We start from the raw sequence: 25284 nt of genomic DNA, 5'->3' as shown, positions 1-25284 counted from the left end.
GCCCTGAGGACAAGCACCCTACTATTGCACAGAGCAGAGCTTCTCATAGCTTCTCCCCATTCCTCATTCTTTTGGAGATTTGGCCACTGCAGCATGAGTACAATATTCCTAGGTGGGAATGTCCACAAGCCCCATCCTGGGTTTACATGAAAATAGACATTTAAGAAGCCTCCTGGTGTCAGAGGTTCTAAGTGGGGCTCTTCTCCCCTCTGTTCCTTGAAATAAGTAATAAACTCACAGAAACAGGGAAGGAATAACCACAAGAACAAATTGGATGAATTTCCTCCTTTATACAAACCAATTCAGTGAACGATAACAGTAAAAAACACATCTTGTACTATTCCTTTCAAAGCCATTGTATGAAATCTTTCATCAATAATCACCCCTGCTTAGCCTATCACTTACCTGAAACCAGCTTCTCACAATTAAAAAAAAAAAAAAAGAAAAAGCAGATAAAAGAGAAAAAAATTTTCCCAATTTCATTTATCCTTGAAAAACGTGGCCTCTTTTTCTTGCTATTTTTCTCCAGAGACAAGATCCCCTCAAAGATTAAAAAGTCTTTCAGAAGGGTGGGAGTATCTGACTTTCTTCTCTCCCCTTCTCATTTGCATGTGTGCCTGTAAGCTCACACACACTCAGAGGTTTTCAAAAATATACAGAAATTGCTGTGATATGTGAAATACATTTGAAAACATCATCTAATCCCTAGAAGATCTGCTTCTGAATTTTTCCCAAGGAGGATATCAACACTGCAACTGATATCACACCATGTGGATCTTTTCTTTCTCTTCCCCTCAATCCTTCTTTCAATATAGATAAAAGCAATCTTACCAGTCAATCCCAGTAAATTTTGTTGGCTAATTTTCTTAATAAAATTTTCTCCAGTGGAACACAAAATTTAAAAAAAAAGTATACAAAAATATTAACAAAATCATTAATAAAGGCTACTTATGTGTTCTGGGTTAAAATAGTTTAATTTTGTTATTTTGTACTTTACAAATTTTTTTCAAGTAGCAAAAATATGAGTGCAAGATTGTATTAGAAGAGGAGATGTAGTTGGTTATCCCTATGGTACCCACAGACATTTGTATGAACTATAATGAAGCCTCTTTCATTAATAGGAACAAACTCAGAACCTGCCACAGAGGGGAGGGGAGTCTCCAGGTGCAGAGGCCAGTTCTCACTCCAATTCCACTTCTTTGAAGGTTTTCTGGATAACCCCCATTATTATCAAGGTGACCACAGGTGGGTTTGTTCCACATAATATGGTCCTGGTCTAATTTTTATTCAAGCAAGGGGCAGAGATGAGGTTGGAACTTTGATTAAAGGCTTAATTCAAACTACAGGGAAAGACAAACTGACAGTAACCAGAAGCAAGGTAATTTTGTTTTATACAACTCACTTTTCTCACCTTCTAGTTGATGCTTCGTTTCAAGGAACCCCTGTTGCCTGATTTTATCTGTCCCCAACACCAGGAACTGATTCTCTGTATCCCCGCCCACTGTTCACATTCAGGAAGGGGAGGAGACGAGAGAGGGCGAAAGAAGCTGCCCTTCCCAGTTGTGCTTTGTTTCCTCTATAAGAAGGGATCCTAGTCAGATTTGATGTTAATTATCAAGACTGACTTAGCCTAGTAGGTGCATCAGAATCACCTGCAGGGCTTGTCAAACCACAGCTACGCAGCACAGGCTCTGGACGCGCAGGCTCAGCGGCCATGGCTCACGGGCCCAGCCGCTTCGCGGCACGTGGGATCTTCCCGGACCGGGGCACGAACCCGTGTCCCCTGCATCAGCAGGTGGACTCCCAACCACTGCGCCACCAGGGAAGCCCAACCACAAAGATTCTTGATTCAGTAGATCTGAGGTGGAGCCACAGAATTTGCACATCTAACAAATTATGAGATGCTGCTGTTGGTGCTGGACCATAGTTTTAGAATCTCTGACTGAGCCCATATCCATTAAAGATGATTCTTTTAGAGACTTCCCTGGTGGTGCAGTGGTTAAGAATCCACCTGCCAATGCAGGGGACACGGGTTCGAGCCCTGGCCCGGGAAGATCCCACATGCCGCGGAGCAACTAAGCCCATGCACCACACCTACTGAACCTGCGCTCTAGAGCCCACGAGCTACAACTGCTAAGCCCATGTGCCACAACTACCGAAGCCTGTGTGCCTAGATCTCATGCTCTGCAACAAAAGAAGCCACTGCAATAAGCCCACACACCACAATGAAGAGTAGCCCCCCTGCTCGCCACATCTATAGAATGCCCACACGCAGCAACAAAGACCCAATGCAACCAAAAATTAATACATTTATTTAAAAAAAAGCTTCTGTGGTTTCTGGGATGGAGGGTCAGATAAAATCACATTTAGCAAATTCTTCAGTAGTCATGGGCTCACAGATCGAATACCATGCATTGGTGAGAAATTCCTCGCAGGACTCGAGAGATGCAGGTGTCTCTAGCTTTAGCCCCAGGGGATCACAGTCAAGGGTGTGCAGAAGACTGGTCTCTGCAGCTGGGACAAGACTCTTAGAGGCATAAGAGTGGTTCAAACTTAAACCCTCACGGAAGTTCATGGGTGCCCTGCAGTTCCCAGCATCGTCCCTGGGAAACACTCTCACAGTCCCAGGGACATAGGGAGGAATCAAAGGGAGGCTGTCAAGGACACTGGATGTAATACCCTCCAGAGATGGCAGGCATGGGCCAGGGTGCATCGGATTTTCGGGATCCAATGGAGGACCCAAGGGTTGAAGGGCAGGGGCACAACAGCACCCGGAAGGCTTAGAAGGATGCTGCAGCCATGGACTCAGCAATGCAGGGCTGTCCATCAAGGGATCGCCAGCAAACGGGAGCTGAGCTTCAACGTCCAGAGATGGGTGCGTTGTGTCGAAGGAGAGGCGCCTCTTAGTCCGGGCCCGGACAGTCGGATCCTGAGTCCCCTCTTCCCGAGGACGACGACGAGGACCGTATCGTCCAGGTAGGTGGAGATCCGCAGCAGATGGACCTGCGGGCAGCGGCGGAGTCAGGCCGGGTTCCGCGGAGCTGTAGGCAGCCGCAGCCCCGAACTGGGCAACAGAGCAAGAACCCCGGGCCGGCGAGGGGGGCGGGGACGCAGGATCCACAGGGGCTCGACAGCGGGTCCCATGGCAGGCGGCCACGGGCGGACGGCGGTGCGAGGCGCTGCGGGACGGACCGTGCCTCCGGCGGAGCGCAGACCTCCCTCCAGGCATTCAGGAACTGGCTGCTGGGCTCCGTGGGCTGCGTGTGGTCCACCACGGTCCGGTCCTGCCCGCGTTTCCACAGCTCGTAGCGCTTCGGTTGCAGGATGCGCACGAAGGCGTCCGTGGAGAAGGCGACCTGGGCCTCCCCGCAGCTGCACTGCGACGCCACTTTGCCATAATCGATCCAGCGCGGGGAGGCGAAATTGATGGCTTCCGCGCAGTTGAAACCATGGTTGAAGCCAGAGTGGCAGCCATAGGGAAACGTCACTATGAACTCTCCAGCCTCCTGAGTGACCCGACCGAAGGGGATGCCGTTGTCCTTGAGGACCGTGGGCGAGATGAGAGCCACCTTGTGTCGCAGGAAGGCCTTACAGCCCCGCGAGCTGCCCGGGAAAAGCTCCCTGGCCAGGCGTTCCAGGCGCCGGCCGTGCTCCGGGGGCACCGCGTACCAAGTCTTGGGCTCCCCGAAGTGCAGGTAGTTGATGCTGTAAAGGTCCATGTCCTCCGTGTGCCAGGCGAAGGCGGTCTTCCACATGCCAAAGTAAAGGTAGGGGGTGTTGACGCCCTCGATGACCACTCCGCACTCCTGTTCCAGCAGGTCCTGAATGGTTCCCAGATGTCCAAGGTTCCACTGCTTCGTGTTCTCATCGAATAAGGAGCCACTGACGTCCGCACCATATACTGGTGAACCATAGGGGCGCGTTTTCCAATATTTTCGCTCCAGATCCTCAAAATCAGAGTAGAATGGAGTCTGGTGTCTTTCACTGTTTGCTAACCGGCGATACTCGCTCACGGTCATGGCTTTATTCTTTTTGTGGTGCTGAGTAAACACACCTGCCTGCCCAGAAATCACCTGCTGGAGGGGAGCAGCTATTAAGATGTCATCGATGTCATCATAGGTCTTTCTGGCTTTCCAGTCCTGGGGTGGAATTATCTTAGCCAGGCCTGCTCGGTGTGCACCTTGGGATTCCATATAAGCAATGTATTTATTGAAATCATTAAACTCTTCTTTGGTTGGATGAAATACCATTATGCTACAACTTGGGTTCTGGGCCCAGTTGGACTTAGACTTCATAGCTTTCATTAATAAGCAAGAAACTCCCAAGTTTTTACTTATGTTCTGGATAGGTGAGGATGCTGGAAAACACTACTTTTTCAAAAATGGGTTGGAGTATATCAGCAGGAACCCCCAGGAGACTTTAGTGCAATGAGTTGATAATATTTCTTAGGCTTGCTGATTCTGCAGGGGACTCCACGCTGGGCAGAAGCCTTGCTCAGGACTGATGCTGGCTGAGCATGCAAGTCTGTGATGTCCTTGGTTGACACTTGGCTCTGGCCTCTTGAGCTCTAGTGAATCACCACCCAGCCCTGGGTGGGTATCCCAAATGTCGTGTCTTCAGGGCAGTATTGGAAACAAAACCTAAGAAAAAATACAATACAGACAGGTTGCAAACTAATGTTTGGAGATAGTTACTAGGGAACTACAAATAACACACCACCATGGAATATAATTGCATATTCAAAGAAAGGCTAAAATTTCATAAGATTGACAGTACAAGAAATGGTGTTGTTGTGAACAGTGAAAACTCCTGTACTCTAGTAAGGAGAATGGAAATCATTACATTCACTTTGAAAAACTATTTGGACAGTGTCCACTAAAACTGAACTTACCCATGTGCTATGATTCATGCCTAGGATATGTGTATATCTGTGCAATGAAAGTCAATTCCAAGAATGTTCAGAAAAGCATTATTTCAGTAGCCAAACACTGGAAACAACTCAAATGCCAGTCAACATTAGAATGGTTAAGTACACTGTAGTGTATTCATACAATGGAATACAATACAGCAATGAAGATAAACAAGAACTACATGAAAATATAAGAATAATTCTATAAACCGAATACTGAGCAAAATTATCCAGACCCAAAAGAATACCTATTCTTTGCTTCCATTTATATAAAGAGAAAAAGGAGACAACGTAATCTGTGTTAGAAGTCAGAGTAGTGGTTACCTTTGTGAGAGAGAGAGGTTGTGAATGGGGGTGTGAGGAAGTCTCTAGAATAATGTGAATATTCTATCCTGAAGCCAGGTGCTGGTTACACAGCCATCAGAATGGCTCACTGTCATAAATCATCACGTTATGATGATTTTTACAAATTTCTGTGAAATAATTTTTTTTAATTTATTTAAATTATTTAAATAAATTTTAAAATATAGTTTAGGGTGAAAAGCATTAAAGGAGACAGATATCTTTCATTGTACCAAAAGGAAAAGGAAGGGTGATTGAAAATATATGAACTAAACATTCAATTGAAGAAGCTACAAAATAGAAGAAGAGAAAGAAGGGGTAGGAGTGAAAAATAACGAAGAATAAAGAAAAGTTAATGAAAGAAAACACATACAACACCAAATACTGATGACCAAAATTATTCTTGGAAGAAATTAAGGATAGCAATAAAACATGGGCATAGGGGCTTCCCTGGTGGCGCAGTGGTTGAGAGTCCGCCTGCCGATGCAGGGGACGCGGGTTCGTGCCCCGGTCCGGGAAGATCCCACATGCCGCGGAGTGGCTGGGCCCGTGAGCCATGGCCACTGAGCCTGCGCGTCCTGAGCCTGTGCTCCGCAATGGGAGAGGCCACAACAGTGAGAGGCCCGTGTACCGCAAAAAAAAAAACAAAAAAAAAAAACATGGGCATAACTGCGCCTAAGAAAGAAGGGGAAAATAAACCACTAGGAATGAAATAGTGTACAAAAGAACTTTTAAAATCTCAAAAGAGAATCGTAGGAGAAACGTGACAGCAAGATTTTCAAAAGATAAGAGAAAAGAATAATTTTCTGGAGAGGAAACATATCCAAAATGGATCCAAGAAACACCAGAAAGCTTGAATAATACCCCAGTATAAGAAGCTGGTTCAAAGTACGACACCTGAAAGTCCAGGGGACACATTATTTTATATGTGAATCTAGAAAAGTTGCAAGAAACAGTTAACTCTTACTGTGCAAATTGTCTCAGAGTACAGAAAAAGTTGGAAAGCTACTCAGATGAGGCTATTCTGATCTCTGATAGCAAAACGAAAAAAGGACAATAAAAAAATAAAGCTACAGGCCATCATTGTTTATAAGCATAGATGAAAACATAAACTGGAATGTCATCCAATGAAATACAGCAATATAATAAAAGAATAATACATCATGACCAAATAGAAAGGAAGGATGATTCAACACTGGAAAATTTAATGATATAATTCAGAATATTAACAAAGTAAATGAAAACTACCATCATCTTATAAGCACCAAAAAAGCATTTGATGAAATGCCAAATCCATTCATGATTTTACATTCTTACTTGCAAAGCATCAAGAGAAACTTGTTTTGTAAGATAAAGAATTTCAAGGTAAAAAATAGCAAGGATCATTCTTAACTGTGAAACAAATGTAACATTCTCATTAAAGTTAGGAAAAAGAGATGCATCAACATGAAAAGCTTCTCAACATCACTAATTATTAGAAAAATGAAACCCTCTTGCACTGTTGGTGGGAATGTAAGTTGATAGAGCCACTATGGAGAACAGTATGGAGGTTCCTTAAAAACTAAAAACAGAACTACTATATGATCCAGCAATCCCACAACTGAGCATATACCCAGAGAAAACCATAATTCTAAAAGACCCATGCACCCCAATGTTCATTGCAACACTATTTACAATAGCCAGGTCATGAAAGCAACCTAAATGTCATTGACAGATGAATGGATAAAGAAATCATGGTACATATAAACAACAGAATATTAGTAAGCCATAAAAAAGAATGAAATTGCATCATTTGTTGAGACGTGGGGGATCTAGAGACTGTCATACAGAGTAAAGTTATTTGAAAGAGAAAAACAAATGTCGTATATTAACACATGTATGAGGAACCTAGAAAAATGGTGCAGATGAAACGCTTTGCAGGGCAGGAGTTCAGACACAGATGTAGAGAACAAATGTATGGACACCAAGTGGGGAAAACTGTGGTGGGGTGGGGATGGTGGTGTGCTGAATTGGGCGATTGGGATTGACATGTATACAGCGATGTGTATAAAATTGATGACTAATAACCTGCAGTATATATAAAAAAAAACAGCTAATACTGAACTTTCTTTAGGTTATTTGTATGGAAATACGTTAAAATAAATGTTTCAGACATTACACGAAACTTCTAAATATCTTATATGTTCTGGTATAATGTTATAAGTCATAATACTAGTTATTACTTTAAAATGTATATCTCAGAAATAACTAAATTTCCTTATCAGTTGCATTATTATGAACTTTCAACAAACCTTTAACCGTTGTCATTTTTACGTCTTTTGTCATTTACAGAGAGTACTGCGGTACTCTGATGCTTTTGCAAAAATATTCCTATGAAAGGGTTTCATCTTCAAGGAATTCATGGAAAACACTCTGACAAGTACAGGTTTTTGGTAACTGAGTATACTGTGTAATTGAACAAATAAGCATTTTCAAAACTCTAATGGCAAACTGATGAATTCATAAAAGTGCCTTACAAAACATCAAGAAGAATAAAAAATTAGTTACCTGGGAATGAGTGAACTGATGAGGATGATTATAATGTTTGTGACTTTCTGTTTGAATAAAAAAAAAATCCCACAAGAACTCAGAGGCAAAAAATATACAAGTCAATTTTCACTGCAAAGTAAAGGAGCTGTTACAGCAGAAGATTACTGGACTGAATGTCACTATTATGACATAGTATGAGCGTGTTTCGTGTTTGGTAATTGCAATCATTGTTGCTTTTCTTGTGGTCATCCATTTACAATGCTTTGTGTCAGTTTATTTCTCTCTTGTAAAACTAAAATACAGTGTGTGTGTGTGAAAAAAAACATATAGAAAACAATGTCAAAAATAAATTTCACTATGTATACTCCATGTTCAACTTGAACTCTATGGAGCATATGTAATAGTTATAATTTTAGGACAGAAAATATATGTGTACAAATAAAAAAAGAAAAAAAGCAAAAAGCAAACTATCTCATTAACCCAATTTCAAGTGCTCCCTTAATACTGTTTCCTAATCCTCTTAAGCTCCCTTAATTTCCACCATTCAAATATTCTCTTTCACTTTTCCCTGTCCTCAAACGTCAGGCACACCTATTCCACCCCACTTCGAATCCTTCGAATGTCCTAAAAGTCCCTAAGTGATCTGGCCCACCATCACCTATTGAGCTCACCCCTTTGTACCCTGCTCCTTGCTTTCTCCTTCCAAACACATTCCTGGCTGTGTCTCAAAAAAGGCTGGTATACTCTTGTCTGATGGTCTTAGCACCATGGCAACTCTCAAGCCTCAGCCCAAACATCACCTTTTCAGTGAAGTCTCCTCTGATCTTCTTGTTTTGGATAAAAGTAGAGACAATTTTCCTTCCAGGAAAACAGGTACTCTCTCAAGAAAACAGTTTCAAGTGAAACCTGAACTGATGGTCAGTACCCATGTATCTCTCCCAGATTCTACTCAACTCAGCCCCACCCTAACTGCATCATTCCTGATGCCATCACAATTGAATGGAATCAGCTCTTCCAACTGTCTAGTAAAAGGCCTCATTTTTAAAGTTATCAGCCCACAAAACACAGGTGTTTTGCCTGAAATTTTTCCTTTAAGATTTCTTACAAGAAAATATATAGCATCTAAAGGTTATACAAATTTCAGGGTCCTTTTAGGTACAGAGGGATTTCCCTGGGAAAGCTGCCAGAATGGGCGGAGCTAGCACAGTGGTCAGGGCATTAAACACCACTAGTATCTGGTCAGCACAAGAACCAGGGAGAGGAGAAGAAAACCACGCTAAAGAAATCGGTGAGGAAGAGCTCAACTGCCTTTAGGGAACAAAGGCATTGAACCTTCCTCACCCTTTAGTCTCCCCAATAAGACTAAGATCAGCTGACCTGCCATTGTTCCAAGTAATAGAAACTCCCCACATCTCCTATGGTCTGCAAGAGGTGCCAGAGGTCCCTATATGTTATCTGGGGTCCATTCAAGACAAGAGGAAGCTGGGGCTGGGGCCCAATCCTCCACCGTCTCTCTCCCCAAAGAGGTCACCACTATTTGGCTTAAACATAACACCTTTATCCTTTGGGTCTGGGATCAGGGACAAAATAATAGCCAAGGAAGGGCTTGCTCTCTGTGACCCCTGCTGGTAGCGTTTGTAAGAGTGCATCAAATGCAAGAGGGAAGAGATATGGGAACATATGCACATGTATAACTGATTCACTTTGTTATAAAGCAGAAACTAGCACACCATTGTAAAGCAATTATACTCCAATAATGATTAAAAAAAAAAAAAGAGTACGTAAAACGAATGTTTCCTGCAGACCCGAATACTGATGGCAGGGCCCCTTCAGTGAGCAGTAGTAGCTCTTTGTACCTCCGCCCTGGAGCCTCATGCACCATGGAATATGCAGAAGATAGGTAATGGAGGATCAAAAGAATTCGCTTTTCTCCTTTTCTAACTTTAATGTCAACGATAGAAGAAACAATCTCAAGGTTTCTACAGAATGTATTGGTAATAAATGGTGGGGAGGGGAATTGGTTGACAATCTAGCCTATCCCTGAGGGAGTGTGACAAATGCAGTGAATTTAGCCTCTAAAGATTCGGTGGAAGCCAAATAACATCTCTCTTCCTATTCGAGAAACACCTGATGAGCACTCAAGGGTCTTGGGGATAGGCTGTTATGAAGGAGGAGCATTGTTCATAAATGACCCTAGATGTTCATCCTAGGATGCCTGAACAGTAGGCTAGCCTAGACTCCTTCCATGACTGGACGGCTATAGCATCCAAAAGGGCCCAAGGTCCCCAGGTGCCTCCTAACGTACAGGGCTGCTGGCTTTCCCAGACGGCTCCTGTAAATGGCTGGCATTATATGTAGGCAGTTTAATTCCCCAAGCAGTCTGAAGGTCCCTTTCCTAATAAAGTGGCTGTCATCAAAGCCCTATATGAAGGAAGAGCAATGGGGAAGGGGCCTCCACTATAACAAAACCCTTCTCCACATGGGATGCCTCTCCATGTAGATGCTGAAGAAATGCAGAGCCTATGTGTGCCTTGGCCCTGATGTGTTTCCTGAAGTCGTCTTTTATGACTTTGTGGAATTTTCTTCCATTCATAAGGGGCCTCAAAAGGTGGGAAGAAAGCAAATAGTTAGGTTTCATCAGGGTTAGGGTTTTCCAGCCATGTGTATCTCAAGGAGAGAGGAACAAGTGTCTTGACGGATTGGATGGAGGGATAAGAGAGTGATTAAAATGATGGGCCAGTAAATTTATCCTGGGTAAAAAAGGAAATGAGAACATGAGGGCAATGATGGAGAATGAAACAGTGTTTGATTCATGGGCTGAATGTCTCCATTAGGTCAAATACTTCTATTAGAACACTCGGAAATGTAAGCTAGAAAGAGAATGGGATGCTGGAAACATAGGTGGTACTATCATTATTCCCATTTTATGGAGGAAGAAACTGAGGTGTAGAAACATTTATATTTAAGTTAATAGCTTGTGTTCTCAATCCCTAGAGTTATTTTTGTACTTGACTTACCTTCCATATAAAACTACTTTGAGAGCATTTTCTAGGCCTTTTTCATCATCATATTTTCCAAGGGATCTTGGTACTTCATATAGTGCACACTCCAAAAATGTTTATTGAAAAAATAAGTAACTAAAATCATTTGGCGCACACTGCAGTCTCTCTCCTCTTGGTTACACCCCATCTTTCTTCCTACTCTCCTGTCTCAGGAGAAGAGAAGATACTCCCCCTCTCCAGAGCTAATCTTGCCATTTAAAACTCCTTAAATTGACACCTCCCATGCATTCCCAAACTATGGTCAATTAAATGATCACTGTCACCTCTGTAAAGAGTTAAATCATCAGTCATCAGTCTGTTTCCTGATTTAAGCTGCATCCTTTCTCTTACCTTCATTTCAATACCCAACATGTCAAAACATAAGCAAAAGTAATCTACGTTTACAAAAACATTTCCTCATCTCTCTCTGCCTATGATTCTGACCCCACTTCTCCACTGAAATTCATCTCTGTAAATCATCACATCGTCTCCCAAGTGCTGCTCCATGGGTTACACTTTATCTCTCTACATCACTGATTCATGGCACACCTCCTTCCTCCTAAAATGTCTCTGATCTCCAGGGCACTGATAGTCTTCTCTGGTTCTTTTCTTTCTCCTTGGTTCCACTTCTTTTTCTACTACACAAATGCAGTCTTATTTCAAAGCTCAATTCTCATCTCTCTTTTAACTCTTTTTATTTCTCCCTTTAAATTTCCTTTTTATGTTCACGACATTCTTTAGTATCACACTCTCTCTCTTTAAAGATATTATTTAGTGCCATAGTTTTCTCTAATAGCACTGACTTTCTCCTGTGCTTCTGATTTGCTTTTCATTCTTGACTGGCCACTGAGCCCCTGCAAACCAACTTCTTTAGTACAAACTGATCATCTTTATCCTGAAATTAACTTCCTCCTTTAGAAATCTTTTTTTCTAAGGATGGGAATACAGTATCCCAGTTACCGTTGGTTATTACATCTCCCTCTCCCTAGTCATATAATCGGTGATGTCAGGGGATCCCATGACAGTCTACTGTGAGGCCCCAGGGACATCTGTATACCCCAGGGAGGCTTCCTGTGCTCTCCTTCCTTATATAAGAAGCCAAGGATCCAGCTTGCCTTCCTCTCCTACTTATAGCTGTCACCACTCAAGCTAGACCCTGAGGATCTACAAGTAGCGGTCACCTGTATCATGTGATAATCTGCCTATCTCACCCTAATTTTTAATTTTAAAAATTCTTCTACAATGATTTTATTTAAAACTATAAAATATATAATAAAAATTTTCATTCTATGTGAAAACTTCCTCTAAAGAAATGAAAAGTGAAGAGTGAAACAATTTAGAAGGAAAATTAATGTCAAAAATTTAAATACCATGCTGAGGGCCTTTCCCGTAATAAACCATAAAATGCTGATTATGAATATCACACAGGCCGTCATTTCTTATTGAATTATTAATAGACAACTAAAACAAGGCTAGAGTTGCATATTTGTTTTTGTTTGTTTTTGTTTTTGTTGGCTTTGCCATGTGGCATGGGGGATCTTAGTTCCCTGACCAGGGATCAAACCCGTCCCCCTGCAGTGGAAGCAGAGAGTCCTAACCACTGGACAGCCAGAGAAGTCCCCTGTATTTGTTTTATAAAATAAATTATTGCCTTTTTACATTTCTAAGGATCCTAGGAGGAATGAGGCCGGGCTACCATGTTTATAAAATAAATAATCTAGATACACATTAGTCTTCAGATATTGAGCATCAAAAGGAAACACTCTGATTTTGTAAGTGTAACTCTGTGCGCAAATCAAAACTTCTCAGAATTTGCCGATTACAATTCCGGTGATCCTTCACTGCTCCAGACAAATGTCTTCTCTATGGGTCTCAGAGGTTGCTTTTACTGTGAAACCGCCTCCATGTTTCTTTCAATTGGAGCCACAGGTACTAGTTGAGAATAAGTACCCTTTCGTTTCAGTTACTCTTCCATTTTACCCTTATGCATGGTATCCCCAGTAACACAGAAATTCTTCACCTAAGGAAACTTGACAATTCTGACAATTGAAGAAAAGTATTTTTAGCACAACGATTAGACTTGATGGACTTCTGGAAATTCGGAGTCTTTCAAAAATAATTCCTCCAAGCTTTCCTGGTGTGTGTGTGTGTTTTAAACTGGGGAAGGTAAGCTGTGAAGTCAGTTTAATAAATCCTCTCACTGTGGCCATTGTCCAGTTTGCTTATTGTACAGATTGCTCAACAATTTCAGGACAGCAGGAAAGCCTTCTTGTCTTTTATGTTCCGTGCATATTTCAAAGCTATTATTTCAGATGAGGATTGTTGACAGAATGCCTCAGAAGTTAGCCATTGTTTCTGCTGACAGCCAATATCTAAATGCTGTGTTTAATAAATTTCCTCTGAAGTTAGAAAGTCTACTTACCGTTTATTGAAAATAATTATACCCATATTATTTGATGGCAAAATAAATTCTATTTGATGGAGATAAGTGACTCAACGTTCCCCCTATTATTGGACAGTTATTTTGTTTTTTACTTTTCCACAAGTATTACTAATCCCCTATAAATATCCTATACTTCAGTACCTAGATCAGTATATTTGGTAAAACATTAAATAATGAAATGCCTTGGATTACATATCTAGAAATGGAATTACGGCATTGCAAGATTTAAACACTAAAAATACTTACAATGTATCGCCAAACCTTTCCGGAAACATATCACTTTACATCCTCACCATTAACTTTACTCTGAAAAACAATCTTTAATACTTTGGTAAGAAAATTATTGTGAAAAATTTTGGTGTAAATGTGTAGCTCAAGTTTTAAATTATATTTCTTAAATTACAACTAAGATTGATTTTTTCTTCTTCAGTGAATCTAGCCATTTGTATTGGTTCATATCCTTTGCCCATTTTTCTCTAATACGGTTCTAGTGTTTTTTCTCATCTACTTACATGAACATTTTATATATTATGTGACTATTTTGCATATTTTACACAGTATATGAACATTTTACAAATTGCTCATGTGAATACTTTACATGTTAAACCCTTTGTTTAATCTGTTCATAGTTTTTTCCCCGTTTGCCATTTCTTCAATTTATAGTTAATTTTAAATGGTTTTGGCATATATTTCATTTTAATATATTAAAATGTTGAGTGGGTCTTTTCCTTTGTAATGCCTTTCATGGTCGTTATGTTTAGAAAGTTAGAAAGTTATTTGCCCATCCACAGACAGATAAATATTATCTTATGGGGTTTTTCCTCTTTCTATGGTAGTTGTACTTTTAATTTGGATTTTAGTTATACCTTTAATTCTAACTGGGGTTTTGGGGTTTATTAACTTTTTTTATAGTTTTGCGAGTATGATATGAGGAATAAGGGAGATGTAAGTATGATTCCTAGTCCTAGTTTGTTGTCTTCCTCTCTATTAGTTTATAGGAGCTTTTCTTTGTCCCAGTGCTCTTAAATTTCTTCCGTCTCAAAATTCTGGTTCTTTAGTTTTATGAAAACTTTTTAGTTCCTTCTTTGACAACTTCCTCTAGTTTTTCCCTCTATACATTTTCTCCTGTATTTGGATATCAGACCTCATGGACTGGACCTCCAATTCTTGGGTCTTTTCTTCTTCCAGTTTTCTATCCCCTTATTACTATGCTTTATCTTCTGAAATTTTCTCTCATCCTTATCTTGTAAACCTACTTCTATTGCCTTTTTCATTTCTCCTATCAAACTTTTAATATTTAACAGCTCATTTCTGTCCCCATAGCCTTTTCAAGTGTATATAGCTTCCTTATCTGCCCCCGACCATTGTCCTATTTTTATTTCACGGGTGCACTTATTTCTTCTCTCAGAAGATACTAAAACCTGGACCCATATTGTGAAAACAAGCTTCATGTAACAATGCTTATGCTTAAAATTGACATTGCAATCTAGTATTTCTGCTGTGTTCTATTTTGTTCCCCTTTAAAAAATATGCTGCTGGTAACCCACAAAGTTGTTTCTATGACCCACTAATGGCTCATGTCCTGCAGTTTGGAAAGAAATATTATATAAATCATGGTGAGGCTTTTGATCTTTCAATGGCAGAGACACAATCACATTTGTTTTCTGTGCAGAAATGGACAGACTGGAGTGGCCCAGAATAAATGAAGACAAACATTTATAAAGATCCAGATGAGAGATCGTACCTTTACTGCGGTCGTGGTAGAGACAGAAGCAGAGTGACTAGTAGGGTGCCTTCACTCACATCTTATTATTTAATCTTATTTCCTCAGTGTGCCCCGTGGGGAACGGGACCAGAGCTTTCAGATGCTTGTCCAAGATGGCATAATCAGCGAGTCCTGAGCCAGATTTGAGCCAGGTCCGTCTGTTTCCTAAGCCTGCACTTTCCTCTAAGTCACAGCAAATCCATGAGTTGAGCCTGTAAGATAGGAGAGAAATTGTCAGAAGAGCATATTTTGGAGCTTAAGAACCAATTCCTTGGAGGCTTCACTACCTGAAAAGGTTGACTATGTTTGGCCCCTGAAATGAAACCTAAATTTATTTCTTAATTTAAAAAACAAAAAAAGACACATACAGTGTGATGTCACAGTAACAACCTGACTTGGAGTCCCCTTTGATCTGGAGTTGATGACCCTGGTCATGTGGTACTTGTCCCTCAGCCAGGTCATCCCTACCCTTGTACACCTCTGCCATGTCCTCCATGCGAGGCTGTGAGGATTAGGGTTTTCATGGGATTTTTTAAGATTTATATTACTATCTAGGATTATACATGTTCCCCAATATCGATTCATGTTGTCAACTCTAAACACAAACAACTAGAAATCAATCCCTCTCTTTCTCAGGTTCTTTATACATGCTCTATTATGCTACTTGTTATGTAAGGGTATTAATCGTTCCTCTGTCTTCTCTACTAGATCATGTACTTTGGGGTACAGGGTGGTTCCTTCTTATTCTCTGCGTCCCATTGGCTACCACAGAGTCTGGAGTGATAGATGTCAAAGTTGATAATTATATTGTGTTTGAAAAAATGCAGAATATATAAATAAATTCTCAGTTTTTATGACTAAAGCATTTATATGATTTTAATTCACTGTTTTTCAAACTTTCTTGATCCCTGCCCCCCCTTTTGATAAGCATAATTATCTCTGCCACTACTTCCCCACCCCCTTTGGCAAATTCTACTTTTTCCTCAGACCCCTGTCAGTGACCAACATGCACATAACACAGAACATTTGCACATCCCACAGCCAGGCTGATTTTGTCTACTTTAGTTCCTTTTACTTTATAGTACAAACAAGAAAGCTTCTTTTTGTTTGCCTGCTTTCCAAAGAGAAGTTATATGATGATATTGAGTTTACTTTTGCAAATTACAAATGTCCTCACCGCAAGATTCTAGAACACAGTACGTCGTGGGAGTACCTTGATCTAATTAAAGTTTTTACTGACAGCTCATTCTAGGGGAAGCCTGTCTTTCCCAGCATCTTTATGAGCGACAATTCACTGTCTCCATTTGATCACCTCTGGTCCCGTTTCTTTGCCACTGACTCTCTTCTCCTGGGGACGAGGTTTCTAACCAGATCCTCTTAGGCCTCAGCACTCACACCCATGCCAATCCAACATGTGTCAATAGCTGTCAGCAAAGACCTGAAGGGGAAGAATAATGGCTGATGTGGAATAAAATGACATTCTACTTGGATTTCAGTGGTTTGGTTGATTCCTTTCCAAGCTGTTTGAAGACATGAGTCAAACTAGACCCTTCTGCAGCCCTGCAGTCCCGGCCACCTCATCTCTCATATCCAGTTTTGAATCCCTTCATCCCCGCCAGTACATTCTGCAGCTGGAGTGACTTCCTAAAATAAACATGATGACATCATTCTACTCTTACAGCCCGTCAGTTGCTCTCCATTTGCCTTAGGATGAAACCCTGCTACCTACCTGCCCCCCAAACCACTGAGATCTGATCCCTTCCTCTTGGGCCTCACCTCTGGCCTGTGCCACCTGGCCATCTTTGCTCTGAGCAGTACTATTCAACTTCTTGCAGTTTCTACCACAGACAGTGTTCTCTCTTGTCCTTGAGACTTTGCATCATAAAATACTTCCCTTGGCCTGGAATTCTCACCTTGTATTCCCATCCCTTCAACTCTTTCATTTACCTTTTTTAAAAAACACAATCCAGCTAAACATTAGGTCCTCAAGCCATCCATCTTCCTAACAAGCATGTCCTCACTCACCCCTTGCCCTCCTCCTGCCCTACATGATGTTAAGGGCCATTTCTGATTGTGCCTTTTTTTTGCAGCTTGTGGGACCTTAGTTCCCTGACCAGGGATCGAACCCAGGCCCCTACAGTGGAAGCACAGAGTCCTAATCACTGGACCACCAGGGAACTCCCTGATTGTGTCTATTAATCCCAGCATTTCCCCTGTATCTAATTGCTACCTTCCCCCTCATATATATACATAGTGCCTGCTATATAGTAAGTATTCAATACAGGGATTAAATAAATGAATAAAAGAAAGGGAGAAAAATCCTTCCATGAAATTTCACTTGGAGTCTCTTGGCTCTAGTCCATTCATTCATTTTCAAAATGTTTTTAAAACATCTACCATGAGCACTGGCTAGATGCTGAGCATCCGGGGGGAACCAGCTTAGACTTAGTCCCTGCTCTCATGCCAGCACCTCGCAGGGCTCCATGGGTAACCAGAAAAGAAAGCAGAAGTTAACTGATGCTCTGCCTGAGACAGGGAAGGACAACGCTGGGGAACTTTCACACTACGAGTGAGTTCTGTAATGTAGACTTCATGCTGTGTCACCTCTAGCCCAGGGCAAGACAGATACAGAACTTTGTACCACAAAACTTGAAGTAGGTAGGGAAGTCAGACAGACAGACAGACAAGGAGTTCCGATACAGTGTGAGAAGTGCTCTTTAAGAGAGATATGTGCTATGAGGGCAGGGAAAGGTCGCTGAAGCTAATCTGGGGAGAAGTAGCTCTGAAAAAACAGTAGCAATGATGTAAAATCATACTTAATGATGAGATATGTTGAAACTGTGGCTTGTAAACTAGAATAATGATTAAATTTCTAGGTACCTGAAGCTACTTCTTTGTCACTCCTCTCTGTTGATTGTCAAACTCTTGTATGAAATTGACAGGTAGTGAGGAAATTAACCACATTTGCATTATGAGGAGAAGCAAGGAGGCTGAGCAGTAGGTGCTATTTGGGTGAGGATGCCTGATTTATATTCCTAATCATGACTAAACCTAAGAAAGGACACCAGGCTCAACCCTCAAGTGAGAAGCAGAAGGCCTCGGAGTCAAAAGTGGTGGTTAACACCCAAGCCAACAGGAGGCTGAATCATGCTCTTTTGAAACTGTGGGCAGAACTGTCTTCTTTCTGGCAAAGCTAAACCTTGGGTGATGTCTAGAAGTAATACTAGACAACCTCAGTCCTCACAGAAGCAGCCATGGGTCCACATGCACACTCTCACCCCACGACCTTGCACTAAAATGGACATATGGTCCATAGAACTCCTGAGCACTTCCGGATTTCTCAGCTTTTGGATATTGATCCAGATGTTAGGGGACAACTGCAGACAGGAATAACTTTGAGTCTCCTTATGCAGAGAAATATTTAAAATAACTTTTCAGAAACTTTTTTTTTTTTTTTCAGCTTTCCTTATCTGCAGGGAGAACAGTGTAGTGGTTATGAGCTGGGCCCTGGAGTTAGACTGTCTGGGTGCAAATGCAGTGTGCTCCTGGGCATACTGTGGAACCTCTCTATGCCTCAGTTTCCTCATCTACAAAATCAGGATAGTGATAGAACCTACCTCCTAGAGTTGTTTTAATTAAGACAACATGCATTAATATACCATGTTTCATTAATTCTAAGCCATGCACTTTTCACATTTTAACATGTCTGAAATTGAGGTGCAATTTACAGTTGATAGCACAGCAGAGTTTAGTTGCCTCAGTGGCAGGAAAAATAATGGTGTAGCTTATAATCAATGGCATCTTAGATGTGATGAAATTCAGGATACAAAGAGCTTAGAAAAATACATAGCACATAAACAGTACTAAATGAATATTTAATAGATGATATAGATATAAAATATATATAGCTCTTCTACATCAGAGAAAACCTATATAGCTCATTTTTAAACCAATGTCCAAGATAGCAATGGCAAATGATAACATGACTGACCCATTTCCCAGGGAAGAGAGAAGCTGCTCTTAATACTTGGCCTGGAGTTGGTAGAAGCATCTGGTACCCATCCCTTTATCTTAGCCAAGATCTCAGAAAGGTGATATAATTGAGACCTACTGAGACGTGGATACCTTGGACAGGTAAAAGTTGGATGCCTCTTTAGGTCAACATTCTTTTCCTAATCATTTATGAGAGCAACTGGTACTCTGAGACACAGCAGAGAAGTAGGAGCTCTGACAATGAGGCTCAGAAATCCAGCTCTCCCCGCAAACCTGCATACAGCAGGGAACAAATGCAAAGCCCTAAGTTAACCAACTGCTCCTCTTAAGAGGATAGTGATCCTTGGACTACCATTCCCCAAGTGACTAATGAAAGTCTTGTTTTCCAATTGTAGACCCCGCTTTCCGTAAGAGAAGCTGCAATAAACACATTTTTTAAATACCAGCAAATTTCCAGTGATGCTCTAGTGCACCTTGGAGGCTGGTTCTATAAGCAACTCCTAAGCCTCCCCGACCAACGTTAATTCAGTTCAACTCTGGGCCCCAAAAGGAGTTTATTCAGATGGCAGACACACAGACATGAGTGAATATTATATATTTAGACAGGGGATCAAAAGGAGCTTCCCTGGCCTTTTGTTTCTTGCTGATTGCGTGTCCCCTTTAAAATATATTCGACTGTCAACAGGAGAAAGCAGAACATTCTGTTTCGAACTTCAACATATATTGCCTTTGTATTATGAAAGTTTTTTTTAATTGCCAGGAACAAAGGAAAATGAAGTTCTATCAATATGTTTATAATAGAAAGAATAATTAGAAAAGTAGAATAAAAAACTTATGCATGGTATGATCACAGTGTGTGAACATACGCAAAGGATGATGAAAGACTGAGAAAAGCTCAATAATTGCCTTTGCACCATAGGTAAGTAAAATTATTTTGTTTTATTTTTCTGTATTTAAAATTTTATACAGAAAAACTAACAAGAGGGAAAATGAAGTTCGTTTTCAAAGCAAATAATATTAAATTCAGTGGAAGTTTGGAAACCACTGTAGGTTCTGTAAATATACATTTTTTAAAAACTCAGAGGAGTATTTCATTTACACTAGCTGTTCACAGATCACCAAGGCCCTGAGTCATTTTATAAAACAAACAGGAAATGGAGGTTCTGATGAAGCAAGATGACCAAAATCCACCTTCTCCAGATATGGATAAACTGCTTGGCTTGGCTCTCTTGCCTAACCCCTGTTAATATTATTTAGTATTTTCATGGTCCTCTCAGGATGGTACAACAAAATATCGTAGTGGCTTAGAAACAAGCATTTATTTCTCACTGTTCTGGAGGCCGGGAAGACAAAGATCGAGAGGCCAGCACAGTCAGTGTCTCGTGAGAACCAACTTCCTGGTTCATAGATGGCCGTCTTTTTGCTGTATACACACATGGCAGAAGGGGCAAGCAAGCTCTCTGTGGTCTCTTTCTAGAGGCACTAATCCCTTTCATGAGGGCTCTCCTCTCATGACCTAATCACCTCCCCAAAGCTCCACTTCCAAATACCATCACTTAAGTTTCAATGCATGAACTTTGGAGGGAGACAAACACTCAGTCTATGGCAGTAATGTTGAAGACAACAGTCTGTTCAGTGGGTGAAGGAGGACCATTTGACTTAAGTAGATGGTCTCTTTTTTTCCAAATATTGATGTGGTTACAGGAGACATTTATTTATTCCTTCAGCAGACACTGACTGCCTTCCTCCCCACTGTGGGCTAGGCTCAGGGCTAATTGCGGGAGACACAGAGTGTATAAAACATGGTCTCAGCTGTCCTGGAACTCACAATCTCAGCTTTCTACCAGGTCATCTTGATTTTCCACATGGAAATTTAAACATTTATTTCAGAAATCTATTTGCCTAAGTATCTATTCCATTATAACTACTTATGAATTTAAAATAATGGCTGTTTATTTTTAACACTGCAAAACATATTAAGGCAAACATTCAGTCCTATCTCTGTCTATATCTGTCTGTCTTAGTCTGAATATAACAGCATCTGGCAATTGCAAAAGGACTCCAGAAGTGCAGATAAATGGCAAAAGCAGAGGTCTGGCTATCAGGAGACTTTGATTTAAATCTAAGCTCTGCCATTTATAAGCTTTTTGAGTTCTCTGAGCCTTAAGTCCCTCATTTGTAAAATGGGAATAATAATACCTACCTCACATTTTGGACATGAGAATGAAATGAACTAAACAATGTGAAGCACTTAACCTATAGCAAAACTGAGCAAACACTACTTTGTTTCTTCCATATAGTTTCACTGTAGGTAGGTGGCCAGTCTTTCATTTAGGGGGAAAAAATGCAATTACAAAAATCTGGATTTTACAAGACAGGTATTTTTAGGGCTCTGGTTTTTTTTCAGAAAGATTAAACTCAGATTATAAACAGGTTAGCTGCAGGATTCACCTTGACAATTCAATTCCAAATCAAGAGAGCACAGAACCTTTGCAGCACAACCCTCCAGAGGCCGAAAAACCCTTGATCCACTGGCCTTGACCAAGTCTCAGGTAGCCTTCCGGGGCACTAGCGCTGGGATCACTGTGGGCAGGAAGTGCTCATTAGGACAATGCCTGCTAGTGTGTGGGCCCGTGTAGCAGGCGAGACAATGAGACGCGATCTCCACCTCGCTGTGCAACAGTAACTTCGCTAAGGTTCAGGCAACTAAACAAAAATTTGGGAAAAAAAAAAAAACCACATCCAGAAGATAATGAAAAACACAACAGTTTGGGAATTTGGGATTAGCAGATGCGAACTATTTTGTATAGAATGGATCAACAATAAGGTCCTACTGTACAGCACAGGGAACTATGCTCAATATCCTGGGATAAAACATAATGGACAAGAATATGAAAAAGAATGTATATATATATATATATAACTGAATCTCCTTTCTGTTCAGAAGAAATTAATGCAACATTGTAGAGATACACCAACTATACTTCAATAAAATAAAGATAAAACACAAATTACCTTGCAATAAGAAGATGAGGGAGGGGCAAGGAAAGTCCCAGTGGTCCATGCTAAGATCCAGGAGATACTTGGTATGTGACCACCCTCCTCTGATCTGTCTTAAAAGGCTTTATTGAGAAAAATGGAAAGGAGCAAAAAGAACCATGACATTGGCCATGTTCACTGAACTATCTACCGTCTCCCTAGACTTACTACCTGGTTCCCCTGTCTCCTAATTTTGTCCACCAGTGGTGACTAGATGACCTGTCATTTTAACCACATCATTCTTTGTCTCCACATGCGGATGCCTCTTCTGGATGGTTTATGCTCCCTGCCCGTTTACCCCAAGAGCTCTGCCTATAATTCCAATGGCATTTAGACTGTGGTCTCAATTCCTGTTCATTCACAGGCCTGTCCGCTAAACTTGCCAAACACAGTGTAACGCCCCTGTCCCTTACAGCAAATTCTGCTCTTAAAGTCACTGAGTATTTGAGGCCTTTGTCTTTGCATTATTAATCTGCTCCACATGGACCGAGGGCCCAACGAGGGCATCTATTACAGATCTAATATTAGCAACAAACACAGGTCACATAATCTTGTATAAACACAATACTGAGGGAAAAACATTCGGTCACTAGCAGAGACGTGGCAGCGTTAAACAAGGGCTCTGTCAAATGCTGGGGCTGTCTGTCATTCAGGGAGGGCAGAAAAGAGGGGAGGGAAAAGATTGGAGAGTGTAACCCGTCCTTTCTTTCGTTCCATTTTGCTGTCCTAGGGAAATACAACTGCCCTGCACAACTCCTACCATATCTGACCCCAGGTCAGGCAGAGAGGTCCCCTGTCCCCCTAGGAGGACATACAGAGGTCTTAGATGTGAGTGTCAGAAACAGCCACGCTTAGGCCTAAGGAAGACGTGCCTTCAGGAAAGGGGCTACCAAACTAACAAGTCACTGGATTAAAACCCTTTGGCCACGTGGCTTAGGGGATTCCGGGTGTCTCCCCTTTTCTAGCAGCTCCAAAGGTCCAGCGAGATCATTTGGATTAGCCCCCATGGCTTGTGGAATCTTTGCAATCCAAATGGGCTCTTTAGAACAGGGGGCAAGTCTGAGCTCCGGAAATGTTTTATTTGGCTATCAGGACTTGGAAGATTTTTTTTTAACTAGCTGTCAACATTTACATTTTTTTTTCAGAAAATCCCAAGTTGTTAGCTTCTCTGGGAAATTCAGAAAATGACAACCCCATGACCCTCATTCCCACAAAACAATAGTAGACTGGCCCCCAGGAGAGTCCTTGGCATTACGATGGGGCATGAGCCGCCCTCCTCACAGCAACAGTCACTTAGATAACCGGCCTGAACCAGGTGGCAATGGGAATTTTCTACCAGGGGTCAAGGGTCTCACAGGAAAGGTCAGCAGGCTCTGGGTGCTGTGAGCAGTGGGCAGGAGTGGATGAAGGAAGGAGATGAACCCCATTTCAAGGAAATACAAATTCCCACCGCCGAAAAGCCAAGCCCCAGGTACATGGGACTGACGGATAGACTGTCACCAGCAGAGCCTGGACACTGTGAACAGCAACCAGAGAAACAGAAACATTGGCCAAGAAGCCTGCACAGAGCCTTGTCACCTGTCCATAGTTGGAATGAAGACGGGGAACGGCGGGGGCGGGAGAGAAGAATATGTTCTCTCCGTGTCCCTCCATCCTTCCACTGGGCATCTTGAGAAAAAAAAAAAAAAACTCTCACTGGCACTTGCTGAAGAAACTAAACTCCCACCCACCCCTGCAGCCTAACTGCCGATGGACCAAAAGTTAGATGGCTGGGTGTCAAGCATGACTGCACAGCAGTTTTAACATTTGTACTGCAGCCAGTGGAGCTGGAATTCTGGGGTGGTGAGAGGATGGGGGCGGTCTAGACATCAGTGTGTTTCAAATTTGATTCCAGTGGGTTGAGGTCCAGCGCACTGGAGCGGTGCCTCTCCACCTTGAACATGCCCCTGACTCACCTGGGATCTAGTTTAACATGCAGACTCTGAGTCGTTGGTCTGTGGCTGAAGTCTGAGCTCCTGAACTTCACCGAAGTCAAAGGCGATGTCCGTGCTGTGGATCCTGGCCACGCTTTGAGTGATAAGAAGCTACAGCCTTTTCCAAGAGGCACAGGAAAAGATGTTCAACATCGCTAATTATTAGAGAAACGAAAATCAAAACTACAGTGAGATATCACATCACACCAGTCAGAAAGGCTATCATCAAAAAATCTACACTTAATAAATGCTAGAGAGGGTGTGGAGAAAAGGGAACTCTCCTACACCGTTGGTGGGAAAGTAAATTGGTATAGCCACCGTGGAGAGCAGTATGGACATTCCTTAAAAAACTATAAATAGGGGGCTTCCCTGGTGGCACAGTGGTTGAGAGTCTGCCTGCCGATGCAGGGGACATGGGTTCGTGCCCCAGCCTGGGAGGATCCCACATGCTGCAGAGGGGCTGGGACCGTGAGCAATGACCGCTGAGCCTGCGCGTATGGAGCCTGTGCTCCGCAATGGGAGAGGCCGCAGCAGTGAGAGGCCTGCCTACCGCAAAAAAACAAAACAAAACAAAACAAAACAAAACCTATAAATAGAGCAACCATATGCCCACAATCACAGTACTGGGCATATATCCGGAGAAAAACATGGTCTGAAACGATACATGCACCCCAGTATTCACTGCAACACTGTTTACAATAGCCAAGACATGGTAGCAAGCTAAATGTCCAATGACAGGGGAATGGATAAAGATGTGGTACATATATAGAATGGAATATTACTCATCCATTAAAAAGAATGAAATAATGCCATTTGCAGCAACATGGATGGACCTAAAGATTGTCATACTGAGTGAAGTAAGTCAGACAAAGACAAATATTATATGATATTGCTTATATGTGGAATCTAAAAAAAAATGATACATATGAACATATTTACAAAACAGAAACAGACTCACAGACTTAGAGAACAAACTTACGGTTACTGGGGGGAAGGTGGGAAGGGATAGTTAGGGAGTTTGGGATTAACGTGTACACACTGCTATATTTAAAATGGATAACCAACAAGGACCTATTGCATAGCACAGGGAACTCTGTTCAATATTACCTAGCAACCTAAATGGGAAAAGAATTTGAAAACGAATAGATACATGTATATGCATAACTGAATCACTTTGCTGTGCACCTGGAACTAACACAACATTGTTGACCACCTATACTCCAATATACAATAAAAAGTTAATAAAAAGG

The 25284-nt window shown here is 41.6% G+C and overlaps 1 protein-coding gene across 1 annotated transcript; it reads right to left on the bottom strand.

Moving 5' to 3' along the window:
- Positions 1-2903: 2903 nt before the first annotated feature.
- LOC136126917 (lysine-specific demethylase 4D-like) lies at positions 2904-4304 on the bottom strand. The gene has a single exon (XM_065882370.1). The coding sequence runs from the start codon at positions 4302-4304 to the stop codon at positions 2904-2906; it is 1401 nt and encodes a 466-aa protein (XP_065738442.1).
- Between the last annotated feature and the right edge of the window lie 20980 nt (positions 4305-25284).

Source organism: Phocoena phocoena, chromosome 8, assembly GCF_963924675.1.
Source record: "Phocoena phocoena chromosome 8, mPhoPho1.1, whole genome shotgun sequence".
Lineage (NCBI taxonomy): Eukaryota > Metazoa > Chordata > Mammalia > Artiodactyla > Phocoenidae > Phocoena > Phocoena phocoena.
This window is presented reverse-complemented; position numbering and strand designations above follow the sequence as displayed.